Here is a 25,297-nt window from a genome sequence, read left to right on the forward strand (position 1 = left end):
GAGCTGCTTTATTATGGATGTTTGTGATTTGATGATATAATTTGAAGCCTTTACAATTTGTAAACCTCTTGAGAAGTAAATTGTCTTTAGGAATGAAATGAAGGCCAAGAAGCATGTGATTTCAATAAGCCATTTGTGGGGGGGTGGGGAGGAGGAGATTTTACATGGAAATATCGCAAATACTAAAACTTTACTTAAGAACTCTGGACAATTTATATGGCCCTATTCCTGTTTCCAGATGAAACTTCATAAAACAAGTGTTTATGAACAATTTAATTATTTTCTGAGTGAGGAAATTCAGAGACATAATTGGTGAATTGTCAATGGTTTTATTTTTAGGATTCCGTGCAAAAATTGGAAGGTCACGTTCAAGAACACCACTCATACCAGGTTTGCGTCACAGACCTGAATACTACATTGGACAATCTCTCCAAGGAACTTGCCAGTTTTTCTGATAAGCCTTTGGATCAAATAGCAACTGAGGAAAAACTGCAGAAGCTGCAGGTATTAAACAGTGCCCAGACACGATGGACATTAAAACAAAATCAATATTAATTACGATGAACAAATCATTGTCTTTGGTCAGAAATCCAGTTGTTATTCAGATAATTAAAATTAATTAATTAAAGTTCTGGCCAGTCATAGAAAATGGGGTTTTTCTTCTTTTTTTTAAAAATATTTTATTTATTTTTGATAGAGAAAGACACAGCACAAGCGGGGGAGGGGCAGAGAGAGAAGGAGACACAGAATCCGAAGCAGGCTCCAGGCTCCGAGCCATCAGCACAGAGCCCAATGCGGGGCTCGAACTCACAAGTTGCGAGATTATGACTTAAGTCAAAGTCGGATGCTCAATTGACTGAGCCACCCAGGCGCCCCCGGGATGTTCTTCTTTAGTGACCAAATCTATTTATAATTTGACTTAAACATTTCCCTGCACTCTGGAGCCTCAGAGACAGTTCCACCCGTGACCAGTCTGTACCTCCTGGAGATCTTTGTTTTAGAGCCCGCATGTGACTCCAGCAGATACTGACTAGTCAAAGGATGCATAGTATGCAGCAAGACCAGGAGGGAAATGCTTCAGTTTCGCATTCTTTATCAGGGGCAGATGGGAGTTACAGAATTTGTGCCTTATTAACCTATATACTCACGCTGTAAATTAGAGCAGTCTCCAGATGTAAGGCTTCCAAAATCCCCTCCCAAAGTTCAACAGCACCAAGCCTTATACAGTGAGGATCACACGTGCTTTACCCACGTCCTCAAAACATGTTCCTTGGATTCTCACTCTCTGCTTTGCCAACAAGCAGGCCTGCAAGGTGACTTCTAGAAGAAAACAAAGTAAAGCGGCTCTTTCTTTAGCGGCTCTTTCTTTAACAGCTCCTTAACTGGAGATTTCATGGGGTGAGTCTCAGAGCAGCGCTGGTGGCCTGAGTGTGGGAATTCCTCATCTCTTTCTTTTAGGGATCTGGGAATCACACAAGCCTTCTCCTCCATGGCCTGATATTGTGACAGGACTACCTCCCTTTTTAACAGTGATCATTTGACAATATTCAGGGCTCAGTCATATCCAAGGCACTGTCTGGGTTCCACGGATACCGAGGAAAGTGTCAGACATGAACCCAGCTCAGGCTCCTGCTACAAAATTAACATAGAACCTCTGATATAGACAGAAGGAATCTCAGAGGCCATCAAGTTCAGACCCCACACTTTACACGTGATAAGCTGGGTTCTGGAGAGATGAGGGACTTCCAAGGTCATCAGGTTAAATGACAGAGTAGGGGCTACAATTCAGGTCTTCTGACCCCAGTGGACAAACTCCACTGGGATATCGTGCAGTTATCTGTGGTTCAGCAGGTCCAGAAAATAACGCAGCAACTTCCCTTTCTCCGTCTCCCAGCTGCCATCCAATAGGCCTGCTTTTTCTTCCATATTCTCTGACTCTGTGAATATTTCTCCCATCTCCCCAAGGTTCAAGTCAGAATCCTGGTTATCCACGCTTTCCCAGATCCCTCAATCTAGTCAGACACCAAATGTTGTCTCTTTCATCTCTGGAATATCTGTAAAGTTTGTTACTTCCCCAAGACCCTCATTATTGCCTCCTTAGGGCAGACCCTCAGCAAACAGGGGCTCTCTGCCTGTACTTGTCACCCTGTCTATTGCAACATCCCCTTGGCCGTGCCAGATCTTTCTAAAATGCAATCTGGACCTGTGTGTATTTGTTAGCGTAGATCTTTTCACATTCTAATACAATTGTCTGTTTACTTCTGTGTCTCTCACTAGATTATAGGAACCTGATGGGACTGAACTTTACTCATCTATGCAACTTCAAAACCTATCATGATAAGGCCGCCTGGCTGGCTTGATTGGTAGAGTGTGCAACTCTTGATCCCGGGGTTGTGAGTTCGAGCCCCACATTGGGTGTAGACATTACTTAAAACATAAAGGACAATTTTTAAAAAGCCTACCATGATAATATTTGCTGCTGGTTGAATGAATGAATGAATGAATGAATGAGTGAATACTGTGTAGTCTATTAGGATAGTGACTAATAAATACTATCTAGTTCACTTAGCAACTTTAAGTTTAACTCTATTTCAATAGTAACATCAGTAGCTGCTATAGTACCTCAAATTCCATTTGAGTCTTGAGTTCTCAAATTAGCCTGATTTGTTCATGCCTTTAGTAAATATTATTTGGGTTCCTGCTATATTTAAGATATTGCATTGGATAGATTGATTAAAGTTTTGCTCTGAATTTTAAATATTAACACTAGATTCATGTGGGCACATTCTAAATGATTCTTCTATTTTTTTCAATGCTTTGCACAAAGTAAGCCCTTATTATTTAGTATTTTGTGTAAAAAGGCTGTATCTTGAACAAAATACATACTTAACAAATATATGTTGACTGCCTCCAACGTTCCGGGAACTGTGTTATGAAATTTTCTTTGTTACTTCTTATAGACTTTTGGTATCTTATACAGTCTGTTGGAGGTTTTGGTCTGGGATGCTACAGTGGTTTAAATCTTGCCCAAAGTTTTTTCTTTGTGATATGAATTGGTAAATTTATTATACTTTCCACTGCTGGAGAAGAATACTCTGTGATTTCCAAAAGTCAATGAACTCTTGTGACAATGGAAATACTTTGTGTGATCATCTTTTCTCCACTTACAGGAACTAGAGAATAGACTCAGTTTACAAGCTGGCACATTGGAGAAGATTTTAGCTTTAGCAAAATCCATCAAGAAAAACACATCTTCAGTGGGACAGAAGATTATTAAAGATGATATAAAATCACTTAAGTGTAAACAAAAGGATTTGGAAAACCGACTTGAATCTGCTAAGCAGGAGACAGAAAATTGTCTTCATAGCATTCTCCAATCAAAACGCTCAGCAGAACAGAAAGAAAAGTTTAGTCTGCCAGGCAGAGAGGAGGAGGTCACTTGTGATGTGCAGGAGTCCACTCAGGACTCAGCTGTACTGGAAAAATTGGAGCAAGATTGGGAAATAAACAAGGTAAGTGCTTGTGATTGCCTCTCCAAGACATCGCGTCTGAGAAAGAAGAGGTGTTGGGCTCTGAAAAGAGGGTAGTGAATCAAGCCTTCTGATTTCATAATTAAACCCTCAATGTGCTGGCTATTTATGATGCCCACTTGTAAAAAGAGCCCTTAGAAAACTGTTCAGGATTTCGGTGGTGCAATATTACTGTTTAGTCTGTTAAAATGTCAGTCATCAACTTGGGTTGATTATTCTCTCTGATATGTAATCAGATACCGTTTCTTGGGTCAAGAGCACAAAGGCAAATTAGAAAAGGCAAAAGAAAAGAAAATGTGTTCTACCCATTTTCTGAGGGGAAAAAAAAATCCAAGAGCCCCATTTTTTTTTTTTTGGTTGATTTTATAATGAAATCAGAGACTGTTTGAAAGGATAGGTTCCTTTCTTTTTCTTCTCATGTTAACCCTCTACTGCAAATGCATTTTTAAATGTTGTCAGATCGTTTGGTGTGAGAACATCAACATTCAGCCTCCTAATTTTCCCCGGGGGAGAAGAAAGAAGAATGTTGTTTTGTTTTCTTTCTAAACCAAATGGGTACATTTTCCTGTGGCTCTTAAAGTTCTTTCTCATAGGTTAGAGATTGAAATGGAAAAGGCACAAAGAACCATCCAGTATACTGTATTTGAAAGCGTCTTCCTGTTAGGCAGCCTCTCACAATCCAGGGTCCAGTGGGACCATAGCAAAAAGATCAGACCATTCAGGCTTGAGTCCTCATCAGCTTTTTATGGAGTACGCGATCAACAGCGATGAAAAGAGCGTACGCTTCTGTTGTCTTCTTAAATTTTTTTTTAACGTTTATTTATTTTTGAGAGACCAAAGACAGAGAGTGAATGGGGGAGAGGGCAGAGAGAAAGGGAGACATAGAATCTGAAGCAGGCTCCAGGCTGTAAGCGGTCAGCACAGAGCCCAACGCAGAGCTCGAACTCACGAGCTGTGAGATGACGACCTGAGCCAAAGTCGGACTATTAACCAACAGAGCCACACAGGCGCCCCTTCTGTTGTCTTCTTAAAACAGAAATGCATGGAAAATTATAGGAACCAGAGGGCAATCTCTAGAAATGTGTAAAACAAGGTTAAATGCTAATAGAGCATCTCTCTGGCCATGAGGAGGACTTACTAAATCCCACTTGTCATGTCAGACACGGTTAAGGAAAATGTCTTAAAGAATGAAGGGCCCGTGCATGCGACTCTTGAGTTGTATGTATAAAAGAAACTCTTAACGGTATTTAAAGAGCAGTAGATAAGTAAAAAAATATACATAGCTGAGTGTTTTCTATGCTAATGCATGATATTGCTAAAGGGAATTGCTTAATAACTTTTAAAATTAGCTTCTCAGACCCATTTTGGCTGTGAGCACCCAAAATTCAGTAGAGTATTGAAAACTAAAGATCATAATCCAATAATCAGAACTTTTATAATTTATTAAGCTTTTACTTAATCTTGAATGATGAGTTATTTATAATTTATGATGCTTCATTAAGATGTTTTTTTCCATTGAATCATGTAAGACAAATATATTCTAATATAAATTTTTATTTAATTTGTGATGTCTTGCATATGGTCAGAAGATTCATGTGTTTGTGAAGGAGGAAATAAGCTATTTTTTTAATGTTTATTTATTTTTGAAAGAGAGAGAGAGACAGAGAGGGAGAGAGTGTGTGCACATGAGCAAGTGAGGGAGGGGCAGAGAGAGAGGACAGAAGATCCAAAGAGGGCTCTGTGCCGACAGCAGAGAACCCCATGCGGGACTCGAACTTGCAAACCACGAGGTCATGACCTGAGCTGAAGTCAGACGCTTACCTGACTGAGTCACCCAGGCTCCCCAAGATAAGCTATTTTTAAAGTTAAAACCATTATAGAGGTACTTAAGTTTTCAAATAATTTTCACAGGTCTAGGATAGAGGAAACTGGTTTTAATTCTCTACTAATATTTTATCATGATTACTTTTTACTCTTTTGTAACATGAATCTTTTTTTTTTTTTTTTTCCCTCTGAATGTGTGCTTCTTATTTTCCCCACTCTAAGTACTGGCTGTATTTACTTTTTTCTGTGTAACATTAGACTATGTAAGACCCAGAACAATTTTAACGTTGAACAGCTAGTAAAAGTGATCAAAACATGTATAGACACATATACGATGAGTGTAAATTACTTAAGCAGGAATCTCTATATACTGAGTGCATAGAGCACATAAAAGCACAATTTACTGAATTATAAATGTAATTAATCAGAAACTCTTGTGGTAGTGAAAACAAGCACTTAATTCATTAAAAACATCCATTGAGGCCTCTTTTGTACTAGTCATTCTGCTAGAATATGGGCATACAGTTGTCACAGCTTAAAATATAACACTAATTAAATATCTAATTAATGCTCATTTCATGTGCCTTTTTGGAATTTGGAAGGGCTTTTATCAGATTATTTAAAATCGTCTCCAGAAGAATTTTTAGGAAGTTTTTATTTTCTTCTACTTTTTTCTTTAGTAAATTTCATGTGATCTTAGAGTTTTGTTGAAAGTATGATTGCACTTTTCAAAAATTGCCATTATAGCATGTTTATATTTGAATGCATTGCTAAGAATTTCATTTTAGGTGAAATTTAGAGGATAACTTAGATCTGGACCTTTGGCTGACTTTTTCTTTAATATCAAAAATATTAATTGGGGCGCCTGAGTGGCTCAGTAAGTTAAGCGTCTGACTTCGGCTCAGGTCATGATTTCAAAGGTTGTGAGTTTGAGCCCCGCGTCGGGCTCAGTGCTGACGGCTCAGAGCCTGGAGCCTGCTTCAGATTCTGTGTCTCCCTCTCTCTCTGTGCCTCCCCCACTCACGCTCTGTCTCTCTCTCAAAAATAAACATCAAAAAAAAGTTAAAATATTAAGGCAAAGCTGGAGGCAAGAGAAATTATAACATACAGACTGAATGGTAGGGGTGCTTATGATCAAATATCTTACTGAATATTTTTATAGAGATGAATTTCTAAGAGTTTTTGAATATGAAAAGGCAAAACTGCCTTCCACCCCCCCCCCATGTAGGTGAAGTAAAGTAACAAATTAGGGTATGATAAAAAGTGAAGACTGACTAATCTTTTAAGATTTTAGATGTCCATAAAGGGAAATGATAAAGAGGAAAAACAGGAAAGTAATACATTCTGGGTTTGTTATTATTCTAAAAACTCATAAAGCAACATTACATATTAACTGGTATTAAGTGTTCTTCCCTGCCCCTCTCCCTTCCACATGTCAACCTACATGACATAATTGCTCCCTCAAAAAACTTTTTGCCTATAATTACTTCTTTAAATTCCTTGTCATTAGGTATAATTGTCAGTATGTCTGAGTTGTTTTTTTTGTTCTTTTCAAAAATTTATGAGCATTTATAATTTCAGTGTTTAAGAAGCATCCAGAGAAATTCTGGAAAGTAGATGGTCACAGATACAGACAAAGGTATCCCGCTGTGGGTGAGCCCCCAGAAATACAGTGGAGTCCGTACTAGAGTGAGGAGGAAAACCACTCACTGGATAAACAGTTTTCAATCCTGGGGTAAATGATGTCTATTTGGGGTATTGTTTATCCTGATGACACAGTAAAAAAAAAAATTTTGAAATGGAACACGTAGTTGGGCCATATGCCGACTCTGTCTTCAAAGTGTATTACTTTGCCTGGTTTTGGCCCGTATGTAAATCTTGCTTCTTACTCTAGAGGTATTTTTTATAATCTAAGATTTGTTCCCTTACAGGACACCAAGTGACCTACATAGGGTACATGGTGTTGACATCTCTGAGCAGCATGTGTTTGACAGCATGTTCTGAAGTCCTGAAATCTTAGGCTGAGGGACCTTAGAAACTCTCTAGCCTAACTCTTGTGTTTCAGGTGAGGGAAGTGAGAGATGTTAATTGGCCAAATTCATATTCTGGCAGCACTGGGACTAGAACACAGGTGTCCTCTACCCAGCCTGATGCTTGGTGGCTTACCGCACCATTTTATTGAATGTGTTATGTGGGTTTTTAATTGAGGTCTAATATGCTAATGTGCTGTCTGACCTCAGTGGACCCCTTATTGTGTTCTTGTGCCTATTTTGAACTTTCTCTACTCTTGGTAAACCCACCAAATCCTGTTTCTGTCATTCCTAGCAGATACCAGATCAACGACAGCTAGATTGGCAGACCTAGATCGGGGGATCCTCAATTTCTTTGTAATCTGCTTTATAATCCACAGATGGTTCATCTTTTTTTTTTTTTTTAACATTTATTTATTTTTGAGACAGAGAGAGTCAGAGCATGAACAGGGGAGGGTCAGAGAGAGAGGGAGACACAGAATCCGAAACAGGCTCCAGGCTCTGAGCTGTCAGCACAGAGCCCGATGCGGGGCTTGAACTCATGGAGTGCGAGATCATGACCTGAGCTGAAGTCGGACACTTAACCGACTGAGCCACCCAGGCGCCCCCACAGATGGTTCATCTTAACAAACAAAGACTAAACAAAACTCTCTTATTTTTTGTCTAATATTAATTCGTCTCTATGTCCACTCAGTCAAAATTTATTGAGCAGACAGTGAGGGTTCAGAGGTGAACAAAAATAGGCATAGTCTCTCTTCTCATTGAGCTTCTAGTCTAGAGGACGAGACACACATCAATCAAGTAACTAATGAGAGCCTAATTACAGGAACTAAATGGAGGAACCCATTTTCATGATCGTCTATAATAAAGGATTCTGACACGAACTGTAGTCAGAGCTTCCGTAAGGAAACAGCATTTGAACTGAGACCCGAAGGGTGGCTTGGAATTAACAGAGCTCAGGGCTGGATGTTGGGAGCATTTTTGAAAGAGGAAGTAGAATTTCCTCTTGTGATGGGAGAGAGAGCATGAGGAGTTAGAAAGGATGAAAGAGAGGGTGGAGGAAAGAGGAGAGCGACACAGGTGAGGCCTGAGAGGTAGGCGAGGCTGGCCGAGTCACAAGTGCCTTATGGGTCATGTTAACATTGTGGACATCATGCTAACAGAAGGAGGCAGCCCCTGAGACTGTGTTGATATGCCTTTCATTTTGTCTCTAGTGGTGATGATGGATGCTTATCTTTAGGAAGCTTTTATAAAGATTTTATTCTTCTTTATGACTGAGCGATACTCCTTACATAGGTACACTACGCTTTCTTTATCCGTATATCTGCTGAGGGACACTTAAGCAGCTCCCATATCTTGGCTGTTGTAAATTATGCTGTAGCGAGCCTAGGGCTACACATAGCTCTTCAAATTTGTGTTTTTGTTCTCTTCAGATAAATACCCAGAAGTGGGATCGCTGGAACATATGATACATTTACTTTAAATTTTTTGAAGAATCTTCATAATGTTTTCCATACTGACTGAACCAACTTAACATTCCTCTCAGTAGCTTTTGAGGGTTCCCTTTTCTCCACGTTCTCACCAACACTTGTAATGTTTTGCCTTTTTAGTAATAGCCGGTCTGACAGGTGTGAGGTGGTATCTCATTGTGGTTTTGATTTGCATTTCCCTGGTGGTAAGTGACGTTGAGCATCTTTCATGTGCCTGTTGGCCTTCTGGATGTCTTCTTTGGACAAAAATGTGTGTTCATGTCCTCTGCCCATTTTTTTAATCAGATTGTTTTTTTTTTTTTTAATAAATTGTATAAATTCTTTGTGTATTTTGGCTGTTAACCCATTAACGAGTGTACAACTTGCAAATATCTTCTTCCTTTCAGTAGGTTACCTTTTTGCTTTGTCGATGGTTTCATTTGCTGTGCAAAAGCCTTTTATTTTTTTTAAATTATTTTATTTTATTTTATTATTATTTTTTGCATGTTTATTTATTATTGAGAGACAGAGAGAGAGCATGAGCAGGGGAGGGGCAGAGAGGAGGAGACACAGACTCTGAAGCAGGCTCCAGGCTCTGACCTGCCAGCACAGTGTCTGACGTGGGACTCGAACTCGCACAAACCGCGAGATCATGACCTGCTCGACTGACTGAGCCACTCAGGTGCCCCTGTGCAAAAGCCTTTTAGTTTGATGTAGTCCCATGTGTTTATTTTAGTTTTTTTACCTTTGCCTCAGAAGACTAATCCAATAAAATATTGCTAAGACTGATGTCAAAGAGCTTACTGCTCATGTTTTCTTCTAGGAGAGTAGATCAGTCTTTTTTTTTTTTTTTTTTAAATGTATATTTAGTTTTGAGAGAGAGAGCAAGTAGGGGAGGAGCAGAGAGAGAGGGAGACAGAGGGTCCGAAGCAGGATCTGAGCTGTCCGCATAGAACGAATGCGGGGCTCAAACTCCAGTCGGTTGGACACTCGACCGACTGAACCCCTGGGGTGCCCAGAGAGTAGCTCTGTCTTATTAGCCGTCAGAGAAATCCATTAAAACAATAATGATATCAATTTCACATGCATTATATTGGCAGAAATTAAAGTCTGTTAGCATCAAATATCAGAGAGGATTAGGGAAAATACGAATTCTTTTACCATGCTGGTGGGAATCAAAACTGTAATTCAGTTTGGAGAACAAATCAATAGCTATCCATTACTTAAAAGGAGTAATTTTAGTCCTAGGAAAACATCCCAAAGAAAGTCACACAAATGTGCAAGACGACTGGCACAAAAGTGTTTGTCAGAGCAATATATCTGTAATAAGAAAAACTGGAAACAATATTATGTTCACAGTAGCCTGACAGATAAATAAGTCATGTTCATGCAGACAGTAGAACAGTATAAAAGGTAAAATGACTGTATTAGATTTTTCTCTGTCACCACGAATACATCCCCAAGCATACTGTTGAATGGAAAAGCTATAAAATGATAATACATAATTCCAGTTTTATAAGAATTAAAATACATAAGACAATACTGTATGAATGACATATATAATAAAAGTGTAAAAATGTGTGTGTGTGGATGCCTGGTTGGCTCCGTTCATAGAGCACGTGACTCTTGATCTCAGGGTCACGAGTTAGAGCCCCACGTTGGACAGAGAGATGACTTAAATGAATACATACTTTTGAAAATGTATGTGTATATTTCAAAATAGTGGTTATCTCTGGGAAGGAAGAGATGAAAGAAGGATGAGGACTGGGCTTTCAATTATATTTGATTGTATTTGTGGTATGGAAGATTACATTACTTATATCTGTATCACGATTAATGACTGTAGGTCGTATTTTGTTCTTCTAACTATGTTTGAAATATCTTCTATTTAAAAGAAAGTTGTTCAAGTGAGCCTGCCAAATCAAAATAAAATACAGTAAAGGGTGATGAGCAGAGATGACTGATTCCAAAAGAATCTTCCCATGAGCCAATCAGGACCTTGAGTCTGTGTTCCAACCTCTCTGGGCATGAGCAAGAGAATGTTACCTTTTAAATTTGAAACGTTCGTTTGAGGGATTCCGTTGGATGTTCTGCCAAGGTCGAAACATGGCTTTTGGGGTTAGTAGACAAATGGTGTTTAGGGGTGATTTCCGGTTTTTCAGAATGCTCTCTCTGGCCACCAAAGATAGATTACAAATGGCCGATTGTTGCTAGTCCTCAAGTCACTGGTTTATAAGGTAAGACAGACCAAGAGCTCTGAATTCTTAGTAGATGGTTAATAATACGTAAAGTTTTCCTAGGGTCTAATATCTCAGCCTTTACCTCAGATGCTCTTGTTCTGGGTGGACTTGTGGGAGTAACAGGCGGGAGGCAGGCGTCCACCTCCCGTGGTTGTGGCTCACGGCAAGGAGGGCCCATGGGCTGATGGAACCTGTGGTGTGGCACCTTTCTCTTTCCCTCTTGTAGCCTTCCTGAATCTTTCCTCCTGAGATGCTGTCTTCCCTGTAGGTTTTTAACTATAGTTTGCCTGAATAAATTGTTGGGAATGGAGGGAGTTTTCGAAATCATTGTAATCATTTGTAGCCTCTTGAAAGAAGTAACTGGTGCTAAGTGCCAACTAATCAAAACCAGTCACCCTGGTCAGCTGAATTTTCTTACCAGTTAGTTTTGGTGAAGCTCCGGACACATAAAGCATCTGTTTTATTTAAATAATCTTTTAACTTTACAACCGTCTTACATTGATGGAAATGTTGCAGAGAGGGTACAGAAAGGTTTCGTAGATCTCTTACCCAGTTTCCCTTTCGCTTAACATTTTACATTGCTATCTAGGCGGTACTTTTACAATAACAATTTCTACCTTGTTTGGGGATGTGGACACATTCTATTCACGGACTTACTAATGCAGACCTTACTGACGTGAAAGTATATGGCACAATCAAATGGTACTTCATTTATAAAGTAACCTGAAAATAAAAACTAATACCCTAGCAAAATAATGGAAATCTCTTAAAATGACGGTCATGGTACCTGGTACGCATAAATACTCAACAAATATTTGTGAAAAGAACAAATAAATGAATGCAGATGCCATCTCTGTGTATCCTATGAAAAAATCCAGTTGGTACAGCTTTCAAATTACTACCTGTATAACCTGTTCTGCCTTACCCAGGTTGGAATTCTTACTATTAATTTGTTTAAGCCATAATCCGTTGTTAATATGATGCAATCTGGGTGTTCCTGCCATCTATCCACTTACCATGTTCAACTACCCATAGGTAACACTGAATGCCTGTTACTTGTCCTGCCCTCTGGCATCACAGTGAATACTAAGTATAGATTTTAGAATTTTTGTTTTTTCCATATCTGTTTTCTTTAAGACTAGATTTTACCTTGTGATATAATTATAGATCCTATCCTATCTTTTCAAAAAACTTTTTCCTTGGGATATCAATGTCAGCATTAAATATTGCATGAAGAAAATCATCTTTGATAGTGCCCCAAATGTACTTTTTGAAAGCCGTTAATCTGAGTAAATAGAAGGAACTAGAATGTTTTCACCAAGAAAAGGAAAAATTATTTATTTGGAAGGTAGACCATTTGGCAATTAATCTTTTTATGTTTTCAGAATTCAGCTGTGGAAATGGTTTTGTCAAAACAACTTTCTCTCAATGTTCAAGAAAGCATGAAAAACACTGACGATGAGCATAAAGTCAATGAGCTGCAAAATCAACCTTTAGAATTAGATGTCGTGTTAAGAAATGAACAATTAAAAGAGATAGAGGTATGGAAACAAGAAAAACATTGACAACATGATTGCATCATTTATCCAGTGCAATACAATATATTTTAATTACCAGAAACTTGCTTGTACAGAATGAAAAGTCTTATTTAACCTTTGCCTGATGATCAATTTGGTAACTATATAATTATGTACTAATCAGTAAGTTGTATAAATCTTTCCATTTAAAAAGTGGAAGAGTTTAATGAGCATTAGTCTTTTTCACGAAGTTCCTAAAAACTTATTCAGTAACACTATTTGGAGATTCTGACTTCTCACTTCTGTTCTTAGTCATATGTATTCTTCAGATTCTGATAAATTTATTTTATTTTTCCTAATTATCAACATTGCAGGGTACTTCTTTGTTTTTTTTACAGCGGTGTTTACCTAGCTGTGTTTATATATTTATGTACTTATAGGTATATAGTCTAAAAATCCAATACATGGCCATGTTTAAAAAAAAAAAAAATGACCCCTACAATTTTAGCTAAGTTTACATGACTGTAAACATGTATTTCAAACAGGAAAGAAGGGTGATGTATGTGAATTAAAAAAAAAAAAAGTATCATATATAAAGGATATATATAAACGGAGTGTCTGCAAATGTAGAACAACCTGGAACAAAAAGAGAGAAATCTTCCTTTAGACACTACAGAACCTTTTAACACAATAGGAAGATCTAATTGCTATTAAATGCTAAGACAACTGTCAATTTCAGTCTAGATTTTAACATGATTCCAGTGAAAAAAAAAAGTCTTTTAATCTTTCAGCACCTTACTTTCTCTGTATGCAAATGAAATTTTTAAAACATATTCTTGGGATATAATGTTACTGGAAGGAAGGAAATTAATGAGTGAGTGAGGGAGTGAATTTATATTTACTAATTTCCATGACTTGTTTTTAGGAATTATATGCCCAGTTGGACGCAAAGAAATCAGCCATTGAACCACTGGAACAAACTGAGTATCTCAATAAAGCAGAAACAAGTGCCTTGGTTCTTCACAACGCAGGGTATTCAGTGAACTATTTGGACAATCTGCTTCAGGCACTTATTACTTTGAAGAAAAATAAAGAAAGCCAATATTGTTTCCTTAAGGATTTTCAGGAACGCCTTGCTGCCATTGAATCCTCAGTGAAAGCCTTGTTGACAGAAAAGGAAAGTCTAAAAGTGTAAGTGTAAGAATTTAGGACTTGGGGCACCTGGGTGGCTCAGTCAGTTAAGGGTCCGACTTCGGCTCAGGTCATGATTTCACAGTTGGTGGGTTCAGGTCCCGCATGGGGCTCAGTGCCGACAGCTCAGAGCCTGGAGCCTGCAGCCTGCTTGGGATTCTGTGTCTCCCTCTGACTCTGCTCTTCCCCCGCTCATTCTCTCTCTCTCTCTCTCTCTCTCTCTCTCTCTCTCTCTCTCTCACTCTCTCACTCACTCACTCTCACTCACTCTCACTCACTCACTCACTCACTCAAAAATAAACATTAAAAAAAAAACGAAACAATTTAGGTCTTACATTCTTTTTATTCAAGCACAGATAGGCTGCACTACCTTGGACAGGCCCAGGGTTTTAAGAGTTTATACTATGAGACGATATTATGATTTTAACAGTACAATATGGAAATTAATTACATACGGAAGCCATTGAAGAAAACTGTTGTTTCATGCAGTAAATTTTATATTATTTATATTAATTTTATAATTAAATTATGTTTTACAAATTAATTTCTTAAACAATTAATTCACACTATAAGTGTCTTCCAAATGGATTTAAATTCTATGGAATTCAGCACTCTTTTTGTCAAGACTTTATTCTGAACTATGGGGTGGAAAGAAATATTCTATGTATACACTTGTTCAGTATCAGCATAATTGGTTGAAATAGTTCGGAACCTACTGAATATATATCCATTCTAATGATTTCTTTTTACATATATATACTCTTTTTGGCTTTGAAGATAATAGCAAATGGTTTGTAGATACAGTCTTACTGTGTAAATACCTTGTCATTATTAAAAAGGTTGAGGCGGGCACCTGGCTGAGTCAGTCAGTGGAGCAAACAACTGTTGATCTCGGGGTTGTGAGTTCAAGCCTCACATTGGCTGTAGGGATAACTTAAAAAAACATTTTTTTTTTTAAAGTAAAAAGTTTGATTTTGTACTTTTGCCTAAATGGGGTTTACTTTCAGTGATATCCCTTTGAGGAAACAATTTTATATTCAAAAGACGAGACTGATTATACTTTCTTATTCATTATTGTCGGTAAAATGGTAACAAAGTGGTTGGACATTGTGATAATTTCTTAGGCTTAGACTCACCTTTGTGCAAGTACTTTACAGTTACCAAGTCCTTTTACATATATATCGTTCCCTTCCCTCTTCACTCCCTTCCTGTGGTTCTGCATTTTTACGATACTTATTTTATAGGCGAGTTCTCTGTATTGTTACACACTAACTGAAAGCCACACTAAACAAGGTCCTGATTTTGATTTTAAAGACAGAATGCTTTTATAGACAACCTAGTCTTCTCTTCTGTGAATTCAGAGCAGAATTAATTTCTTTTCATGAACTCTAACCTCATGTTGATGTATATTAATAAGCTCCATTTTTTTTCTTTCTCTAGGGGACCACTGGACAGTGCAGCCTATCTGGACAAAATGAAAAACTACCTGGCATCGATAGAAAAAGAGAAAGATTCTTTAAGCAAGATGAAAATTGAATGGGAAAATTTATCAAAGTGTGTGACTGACATGGATAAGAAGGTTTTGGAAAGCCAGATCCAGCAACTTGCACGTAGTTGGGAACAAGTACAACAGTTGGCTCAAAAGAAGTATTCTCAGCAAGTAGCAGAAAATGATGAATTTATACTTTTCATGCGTAAGATCCAAGACCTTGACGTTTCTCTGCAGCAACAGCAGCAGTTAGGGCTGAACTCTCCAGAAGAACAGGAGGGGAGCCCAGGCACAGTTGCCTTGGCCACTGAACTCCGGGCTATCAAGCAGAGATTTTTGGCTTTGAAGGGGCAAGCTGAATTTCAGATGGAGAGGATTTGGGGAGAAAAAGAAAAGAATACTTTGGAAGATGCAATGAATAATTTGCAGAAGCGATTGGAAGCCTCGGAGCCATTAAACACAGAGGTGGAAAATCAGATCAAGATGTGTGAAACAAGGACCAGGATGAGAGAGATTATCCTGTGGGTCAAGAATCTGCTAGGTGAACTCGCTCCTACCATTTCCCTTCTCCCAGATGACATACTTTCACAGATCAGAAAGTGCAAGATGACACATGATGGCATTCTGGATAAGCACCAAGCTGTGGAGTCCTTGGTTGAAGAGGTCAAAGATAATACTCCTAATCTTCCAGCAGATGAGAGCAATGATTTAAATCACCTCCTACAGGACTTACAGAATCAGTACCAAATGCTAGTTTTAAAGTCAACGGAAAGATCACAGCAATTAGAATTTAAATTGGAAGAAAGGAGCAGATTTTTTGCCGTAATAGAGAAGGTTCAGCTTTCACTTCAGGAAAATGAAGCACTGATAAATCCCAAGGTGAAAACAGCCTCCACAGAAACTGAACTAGAACATGAGCGTGTCACTTTGATGAGTTCTCAGAAGGAATTGCAAGAAGCAGAGAGTGTGATCTTGACCCACCTTCAGGAACAAACAGACATCTGTAAGGATCTAAATGTGTTTGAAAGATTATTTCTGGATGACCAGTTGAAAAACCTTAAGGCTAGAGCCCATAGAACGCAAAGATTAATTCAAAGTAAATGTAATGAAGTGGAACGCAAGATCCATTTTTACAGAGAATTTCATGAAAAAACATCTGTGCTTCAGAAGGAGGTTGACCATATACGGCACAACGAGCTGCTATTAAATCAAGAAATAAATCAAGATGTTGAAAAGGAGCTCTGTGGCCTTAAAGACCGACTCACTGGTATTCAGTCTAGTATCCTACAGGTACGGAAACTCAAAGAAGTGTTTGAGTGTATAGGACTAAGCTGGGATGGTTCCCAACTTGACCAATTACACACCCAAGTAGTTGAGAAAGAAAAGGAACTCGAGGAAAAAATTAAGCAGTTGGCAGACCATGTGGCAGACCGTGGCAGATATCAGGCATCGCTAAGTAAATTGAGGGCTATGGACTTGCAAATTAAGAAAAGAGCCGAAGCAGTGCTAGAAATGCCCCAGACCTCACCAGAAAGCAGTTTGCTCGATGCTCAGATTTTGAATCGGAGAATTGAGAAAGCCATGTGCTTGTGTCAAGAGATACTAAAGACATTGAATGAAAGTAAGGCCTTTGATGACACCTTCAAAGAGAAAGAAATGCCGCGGATAAAGCTGTATGCAGAAGAAAATGACAAGTTACGCAAGGTTCTCCAAAACAGCATACTAAAATCCCAACCCAAAGAAGTGAATGAACAGAATTTTCAGGACAAACTGGAAGATTCCTTACATGTTTTGAAGCAGATAAAATCTCAGTTAGAGCAGCCTTTGCTTATAAATTTGGACATTGAACATATTCAAAATGAGAAGGATAATTGTGAAGCATTTCAAGAGCAAGTTCAGGCAGAAATGGATAGTGTGAAAGCTGTGACCATCATTGAGAAGCAAAGAGAAGAAAATTCTTCTGGAGCTAATGATGTGGAGGCAAAATTACGTGACATTGAAGATCTTCACATGCAGCTTGCTACAAGCCTTGATTTGCGCACAGTAGGTTTTTTTTTTTTCAATTAGGTGGTTAATGCATTTCTTTTTATTGCATGGTTTTAGCTTTTACTCTAGGTAATATCTGTGCTTCTTAAGCAGTTATAGGTTCTACATGAACATTCTCCATAGAATAGCCATTTAAAAGAAACTTGCGGTGGACCAGTTTACAATCCCACCTCAATTTACATCTAAATACAGTGCTTTATAGACAGGAAAGAGGAATGTGAAGCCTTTACTTCTATACCCCTGGCAACCCCTGTTGAGTTCAGATGGAGTTTGGTTTTGGTTTGTTTGTGTTTTTAGAAATAGTGAGGCATAGTAGAAGAAATATAGTGTAGAGAAAATAACATAAAATAATAACTCCGCATCCATTTAGAACTTACGGTGTCTGGGAACCGTGCTGAATACTGTGTTTTTAATCCTCATAGCAACTCTGTGGGGGGGGGGGGGGGTGCTATCATTAGCTCTATTTCAAAATAAGGAAATTTAAGTTCAGGAACATCAACAGTTTTCTCAGGCTCCTGCATCAGGAACAGAACAGGATTCGAGTCAAGGTCTGTCTGATTTTAGAGCTTGGGTCATCAAATGAAGGTTCATGGGCCAAATCTGCCCATGGTGCCTGATTTTGTAAATAAAGTTTTATTGTATCATGGCCATGCTCATTTCTTTAGAGAATGTCTATGGCTGCTTTCCTGCTACACCAGCAGGGTTGAGTAGTTGTCATAGTCCAGATGGCAGGCAAAGCCTAAAATATTTAGTCTGGCCCTCTACAAGAAAAGTTTGCTGACCTCTGGTGTTGTAGAATGAGTCCAACCTACTCCCTCCTTTTCCACAATAATTAGGAGAGATAGCTTAGGCGTTGCTGGAACACTTGTACTTAATATAATGCCTTTCACTGTGTTTTCAGAATTGTCACATTAAACTTATAGAATGGGGAAATGAACTCCCTTCACTGATTTAAAGACTTATTAGATAATATTTCAATATTTGATAGGTATAAACGCTATAGAAATGTAAGGTCATACTGTGAATCCTAATATGTTTAAATTGATACTTAACAAATGTTGAGTAAATTCAGTACTTCTTCATTTGATTTTAATACAGTTTCCAGGAACGATGACATAAATCTCTAAAATAATAGGATTAGAGCTGGACTGGAAGGGACCTTTAAAGTTATTTACATCAACTATTTGTTATTTCAGCAAGAAGACTATGGTCTGGATACGTTAAGTGATTTGTTCAAAACTGAAATTAGTGGCAGAGCCATTTATTTGAAAACACAAGAAATTTTGGCGAGGGTGTGTTTTCTTTTTATGCCCCCAACAAATATTGGTTAAAGTTACACACATTAAATATATGCAATTGCTTTATTTAGTTCATAGTCTAATATAAGAGTTCTAGAACAGGAATACGTATCATTAGACATGTTGCCTGAGATGTATTTTTGAATTTAGAGTAGATTTAGCAAATCTGGAAGCAGTTTTTCTTTATGCAAACAAAAAGTTATTGGTCTTTATGTGCTAGCATAATGTTGCCAAACTAAGTAGGAGACGCTAACCCTTGTAAGACCCAGACATCTTATGAATGCACTACAAAAATTCAAGAATGATAAAAATCCCCAAAGTTTGCTAGCTTTGTCACAGTGTTTCATCTCCTATTCACCAGGATGTCTTGAATGATGCTTATGAAAGTTTGACACGCTATAACGAGGCAGTCACTAGGGCGATGGGGATCCTTACTGCCCGTGAAGCCATTATTGCATCCCGTAGAATAGACCTTGCTGATCCAGAAGAATCGCTGGGGATATCTCACTGGAAACAAGAGGAGTTGCAATCCACAATAGCAGACATCCAGGACCTTACTGAGAAATTGGGGATTGTATCCAGCCCTGAAGCCAAACAACAACTCCAGTGTACTATACACGGATTAGTTTTGAAGGACTCAGCCGTGAGGGAGGCAGCCAAAATAAAGGAAGCTGAAATAGAAGGGTAGGTACTTCTTTCTAAAGGTAATGCTTTAAGAACAAAATTAAGGTTTATTTTTCTTTATAGTTAACATTTACAAATTGGGAATAATTTGGAAAATATGGAAAACTTTAAAAATCACTACCTGCATGGGGCGCCTGGGTGGCTCAGTCTGTTGGGTGTCCGACTTCGGCTGAGGTCATGATCTAACGGTTCATGGTTCGAGCCCGGCATCCGGCTCTGTGCTGACAGCTCGGAGCTTGGGGCCTGCTTTGGATTCCCTCTCTCTCTGCCCCTCCCCTGCTCATGCTCTGTCTCTCTGTCTCTCAAGAATGAATAAACGTTAAAAAAATTTTTCTTTTTAAATCACTATCTATAGAAAACCACAGCAAATATTTTATTGTATTTATTTTACCTTTTTCCTTATTCAATGTTGAATACATACAACAGAATGCTTATAAAAGTCTGCATATGATATAAAGGATGATAATAAAATAAACAGCTTTGTCCCTAAAGGTTCAAAGGTAAACATCATGACTTTTGACTTCTCTTGTGCGGTCCTTTCTTCTCCTCAGAATTAATCATTATCCCCAATATTTTATTTGCCACTTTCTTTCCTTTTTAAAATATTTTTTTCTATGTGTTTATGCTTCATTTTCATGCACGTGTGTTCCTCTGTCACCTCATTTTTTTCAAACTCATCATTTTGATGCTGAAGTTTATTCATGTTCTTGTCTATAGCAAAATTCAGTTACCTAGCTATTGACAGACATTTGAGTTTTTCTACTTTTTGCCTTCACAACTAGTGCCAATAGGAACATTTTTAAATGCGAGAGGTTCACTTGAATAGTTACTGAGGATTCTGGTGTTGAGTCAAAAGGTAGGCACACCTCACATTTTAAATTCCAAATAATTTTACCTACTTCTACTCAGACTAGTGTTCAACAACATAGTCTATTCCAAATGTTTCATATCTTCGCCAGTCCTCGATGTTGGGAGATTTAAGTTTTGCCAGTCTGATGGATGAAAAGTGGTATTTCATTATGGTTTTAATTTGCATCTCTATTATATTAATGTGTTTGAGCCCCTTTATTGAATATTTCTTGGGCATTCATATTTCATCTTCGGAAAGATGCCTGTCCAAGCCATTGCCCAATTTTTATTGGGTTGCCCATACTTTTTCTTATTAATTTGTGGAGATGTATGCGATATTTTGCAGGCTGGTCCTTTGTGGTTATATATATTATAAATATATATTTTACAGAGAAAATTTCCTATTTAAAACCTATCCTGGGTTGAGGCTTTATCCTCTGTCCCTTCAGCGTTCCAGGAAAAGGTTAATAAAACTGAAACTCAGCAAATGCCCTCAAAGTCTTTGTCCCTAAAGCTCAGCTTGTTTCTCTGTATTTCCACGTCCATATAGTTTGGGAGCCTCTGAATATTTCTTACTTCCTTTCTAGCTCATTATTATATTTTAATTTTAAAATATATATTTGATACTAAAGTTTTAATTGTTTTCAGTGAGAGACTGAGACTGTATCAATTTTATACACATAACTGTATTCATAGTTTTTTAATACATCAGAACACTACCCTACATAAAAAGATGCTGCTTATCCTTTAAAACATGTGTTCTTTTCCTTATTGTAACAAAACTTCACAAAAGTAATTGTATTTGCTATTAAATATTTTACAAAATGGATGGTTGTAATTTACTTAGCTATATCTTTTGTTACGTATAAGGTATGTTCCAATTTTTGACATTTTTAATTTTTTAATTATTTATTTGTTTTTGAGAGAGAGCATGCTTGTGAGTAGGGGAGGGGCAGAGAGAGAAGGAGAGAGAGAATCTTAAGCAGACTCCACACTCAGCACGGAGCCTGATGTGGGGCTCAGTCTTACGACCCTGAGATCATGACCTGAGTGGAAATCAAGAGTTGTGCGCTTAACTGACTGAGCCACCCAGGCACCCCTGCTATTTTAATTAACAGTTTAATAAGTAAAAAGATTTTAGTGTGTAAAAGGTTTTATCAGGTTTAGAATAAATTCCTACTGTGAGGATTAATTCCTTAAGACAAATTGCAGAAGTTGGATTAATGGCTCAAAAGATATGAGCATTTTTAAGACTGAGTGGTTTTTGTAAGAATTGTACCAATTTATATCTCATTTGCAGTGTTTGAGAGTGCAGCTTTACAATTTACGTGTTTTGAGGAAAGTCTTATCTGCCTGTTCAAGTTTGCATTAAAAGTCTTTTGCAGGTCCCCGTGAGGAAGAGGTAATCAATAAAAATTTGGTGTAATACGCTGAATAAGAAAAAGAGAATTACATTCTGTTTTTTATTAAGTGTTCAGAATTCATTCTGGGTAATCCAGAATATATTATACTAAATAAAATTTAATATCCTTTCTTTTTTCCTAACGGTGCTTTATAGGTGTCTCGAGAATTACAAATGCTATAGGAAAATTAAAGAGAAAATTTGCACTCACCTCAGTCAAATGGAGACAGTTCTTGGGCAGTCCATGTTCCCGTTGCCGGTGTCTTACAAGGAAGCTTTAGAGCGCTTGGAACAGAGCAAGGTAATAGTATTTGCAAATCTCCAGTAAGATTTGATGCAGAAAATTGGCAGAAAGAACAGGTGGCGACAGCAGGGAATGTGGCTCTGTTATGACCCACAGAAATCTCCCACCTGAATTGGACACTCAAAACACCCCAAACCAAAAGCCGAGGGGAACCATGAAACAGTGGTTCTGAGAGATTTCATGGGTTGGATTCACAGGACTGTAGCAAACTCGTAGCAGATTGTTCTCAGTGATCATTCTTTCTGAAGCTTTACCTTTCTTGTTATTTTGTTGGATGTTGCTGGATCAATGACAGAGAATTTAATGCAACTATCGTTAAGTCTAAACTCTGGCTACTTCTTATTATTACTGTGCAATTTTTGTTTTTGCTTCTTTTCATCTTAAAATCTATGGTATTACGTTATTAGGATTTGAATGAAAGCATTCTGAGTCATCTGTGCTTAATACCTACCACATATCAACAAACAAACAGATACATATACAAAAACCCGAAATAATACATTGGTGGTTGATAAGTATTGTTCAGATTAACTACCTAGTAAGATATGAGACTAACATTAAAATAACAATGATCTTTTAAGAAATCTACCTTTCAAAACACTTTCTTTTTGTCACCATAGTTCCAAATTCATGTGCAACCCAGTAATACTTAAGGCAGTTCTAATCTGTCTTAAATTGGCTTCCAAAAGGACCAACAAATAGATCAGACAACACTTGGGGATGACTGAGAATCAATTCCTCAAGATTGTAAGAAGTTCATAAGTCTCAGAAAGATCAATAGACCTTATATTCCTCCTCTTCCTTTTCTTTCCTAAGGCCTTGGGGTCAAATCTTACATCAACCAAAGAAGAGTTAATGAAACTACGCCGGGTCCACAGACACATAAGACCCGTGTGCACAGACAGCGACGACGTGTGTCTGCTCAGAACCACATCAGCTCTGTGGGACAAATGGTTGAGTTTGCTAGAGGCTGCCAAAGAGTGGGAGATTTGGTGTGAAGAACTAAAGTGGGAGTGGAAATTTGTCAGTGAAGAAGTAAGTGCTTCATTTTCAACATTATAACCAGTTTCCTAACAATTGTCATCTACATTGTTGTGCTACTTGGCGGTCTGTTTTTATATAAAACAAGTCCTCAACCGGTACCCTTTGTTCACACCACAGGCACGTAGCACATAAATGTTCATAGAGGTCAGGTCCTAGTAAAATCATCTCCAAGAAATGGCTCAAATTCTTTCTTAAAAGTGCCAATGTTTTTGGCATTAGGTAATACTTATAAATAAGTATTTGCTCATTGGAGCTTTAAAATCTTTATTGTACCTATAAATTAACCCCTCTTAAAAATAACTGTCTTGGCGTGCCTGGGTGGCTGAGTCGGTTAAGCATCCGACGCTTGTTTTTGGCTCAGATCATGATCTTAGGGTTGTGAGATCGAATCCTGCTTCAGCTCACTGCTGGACATGGAGACTACTTGAGATTCTCTCTCTGTCTCTCTCTCTTTTTCCTTCTCTCTCTCTCTCTCTCTCTCTCTCTCTCTCTCGGTCCCTCCCCTGCTCATGCTTGCTCTCTCATAGTCTCTCTCTCTCAAAAAAAAAAAAAAAATGTCTTTACATAACACCAAAGGTTAGAATTAGGTAATATTCACAATAACCAACTGATTTTGAATTTAACTACTTATTAGCTATGGAAATTAATTCTAATGGTTAAAGTATGGACTTAAAAATATGTATGATACTCTTTCTGAAAACCTTCTTAAAGAAAATCTCCATAATAGGGGTGCCAGGATGGCTCAGTTAAACGTCTGACTCTTGATTTTGGCTCAGGTCATGATCTTGGGGTCACGGAATTGAGCCTCATGTACGGCTCCAAGATGACAGCATGGAGCTTGCTTGGGATTCTCTCTCTTTCCCTCTCTCTCTCTGCCCCTTCCCTGCTTGCCTTCTCTCTCTTTCTCTCTCAAAATAAATAAATAAACTAAAAAAAAAAAAAAAAAACCCTCCATAATATATATCAATCACAGATGTTAATTTAAGCATGATTCAGGATTTAGGCCATCACATATATTTAGAAAGGAAATTTAAAAATAGTATAAAATTATCTTCGGGTGTTCTTTAATCTATCAGGTATAAATGAAGTACAAATCAGAACATTAAATGAAAACCTTTCTCTCTTATTCATGTCAAAATTCCTGCTAACTTTACTTAAGAGAGAAATATAATGAATCAGTACTTGATTTGGGATAGAAATGTTTAGCACTGGCATATTTTCCTGCTTAAAACTTGATCTTCCTGCCTTTTGCCTCATTGCATCCGAGAGAGCACGATAGGTCACCAGCAGCTCTACTGAAGCCATGGGAGAAAATTCGGCCAGGGTCTTCATTCTTGCCCTGTCTGCTCAAACTGGCACGTCTGATCCAGAAATAATGGCCTCAGTAATAATTGCCTAGTAAATAATTGCCACCAGTGTTTCCGTCAGTATGGAGAGGATATAGGCTTCGTCAAGGTGGATTAAGTGAACTTCCTTAAATGAGTCATCCAAGATACCTACCTTACTGCAGCATAATAAAATAATATAAAGAAAAAAGAAAGAAAAATACTGATATTCTTTTTTCTTTTTTTAATTTTTTCAATGTTTATTTTTTGAGAGAGAGAGAGGACAAGTCGGGGAGGGGCAGAGAGAGAGAGAGAGGGACACACAGAATCCGAAGCAGGCTCCAGGCTCTGAGCTGTCAGCCCAGAGTCGGACACAGGGCCTGAACTCACAGACCTCCAGATCATGACCTGACCTGAAGTTGGACCCTTAACCGACTGAGCCACCCAGCCGCCCCTAAATACTTGATATTCTGGAAATGAATAATATTTTGGTAGTGCTGGTAGGGTGTGGTTAGTACATAGACTCTTGAATGTTACAACTCTAAGAAACTTTGTAAATTTCACTTTTTAGCCGAGCTGCTAGCCCCCATCTTTCCCGTCCGTACTGGCACTGTTTATTGGACAGGAGGCTGTGTGCCACCAAATCCTTGCATTGCTCTCAAGAGTTAAATATTATTGCGATGTCGTTGATGGGGATACGGAGGCACCGAGAGATTTCTGATGACAAGAGACCTCCCAGGTGGCGATTGAGCTGGGGCTGCGGGACTGGGGCCACAGCTGTTGTGCTCACTGCTGTCACTTTAGAATCTGACCAGGGCCTTGCACTTAGTGGGCTGTTAGTAAACATTTCTTGAGCGACAGCTCTTATTCAAACCCAGGTCTAGGGTAATCCTGAGCTTTTATTCTTTCTATTTTACTATATTGTCTTTCTATCACTGTACACCCATTTGCAATTATATTGTATTAATTCAGACCCCATTCATTTAGAGCTTTGTAATTATTCATCGAAGCATTTGACAATATTTGCTGGCAGAATGTGTTTTTCAGAGCATCAC

General features: G+C 38.2%; 1 protein-coding gene across 11 annotated transcripts in view; it reads left to right on the plus strand.

Moving 5' to 3' along the window:
- Nucleotides 1-25,297, plus strand: part of SYNE2 (spectrin repeat containing nuclear envelope protein 2) — a 339,505-nt gene that overhangs the window by 167,965 nt on the left and 146,243 nt on the right. For all 11 annotated transcript variants that reach the window (XM_053889485.1, XM_053889486.1, XM_053889482.1 and 8 more), the window contains 8 exons: nucleotides 340-504; nucleotides 3,171-3,512; nucleotides 12,479-12,634; nucleotides 13,536-13,801; nucleotides 15,242-17,333; nucleotides 18,996-19,318; nucleotides 21,726-21,870; nucleotides 22,690-22,908. In XM_053889485.1, coding sequence (XP_053745460.1) covers nucleotides 340-504; nucleotides 3,171-3,512; nucleotides 12,479-12,634; nucleotides 13,536-13,801; nucleotides 15,242-17,333; nucleotides 18,996-19,318; nucleotides 21,726-21,870; nucleotides 22,690-22,908 — 3,708 coding nt within the window. The remainder of the gene's footprint in view (nucleotides 1-339; nucleotides 505-3,170; nucleotides 3,513-12,478; nucleotides 12,635-13,535; nucleotides 13,802-15,241; nucleotides 17,334-18,995; nucleotides 19,319-21,725; nucleotides 21,871-22,689; nucleotides 22,909-25,297) is intronic.

Source organism: Panthera pardus, unplaced genomic scaffold, assembly GCF_024362965.1.
Source record: "Panthera pardus isolate Hobbes unplaced genomic scaffold, ASM2436296v1 HiC_scaffold_24, whole genome shotgun sequence".
Taxonomy (NCBI): Eukaryota; Metazoa; Chordata; class Mammalia; order Carnivora; family Felidae; genus Panthera; species Panthera pardus.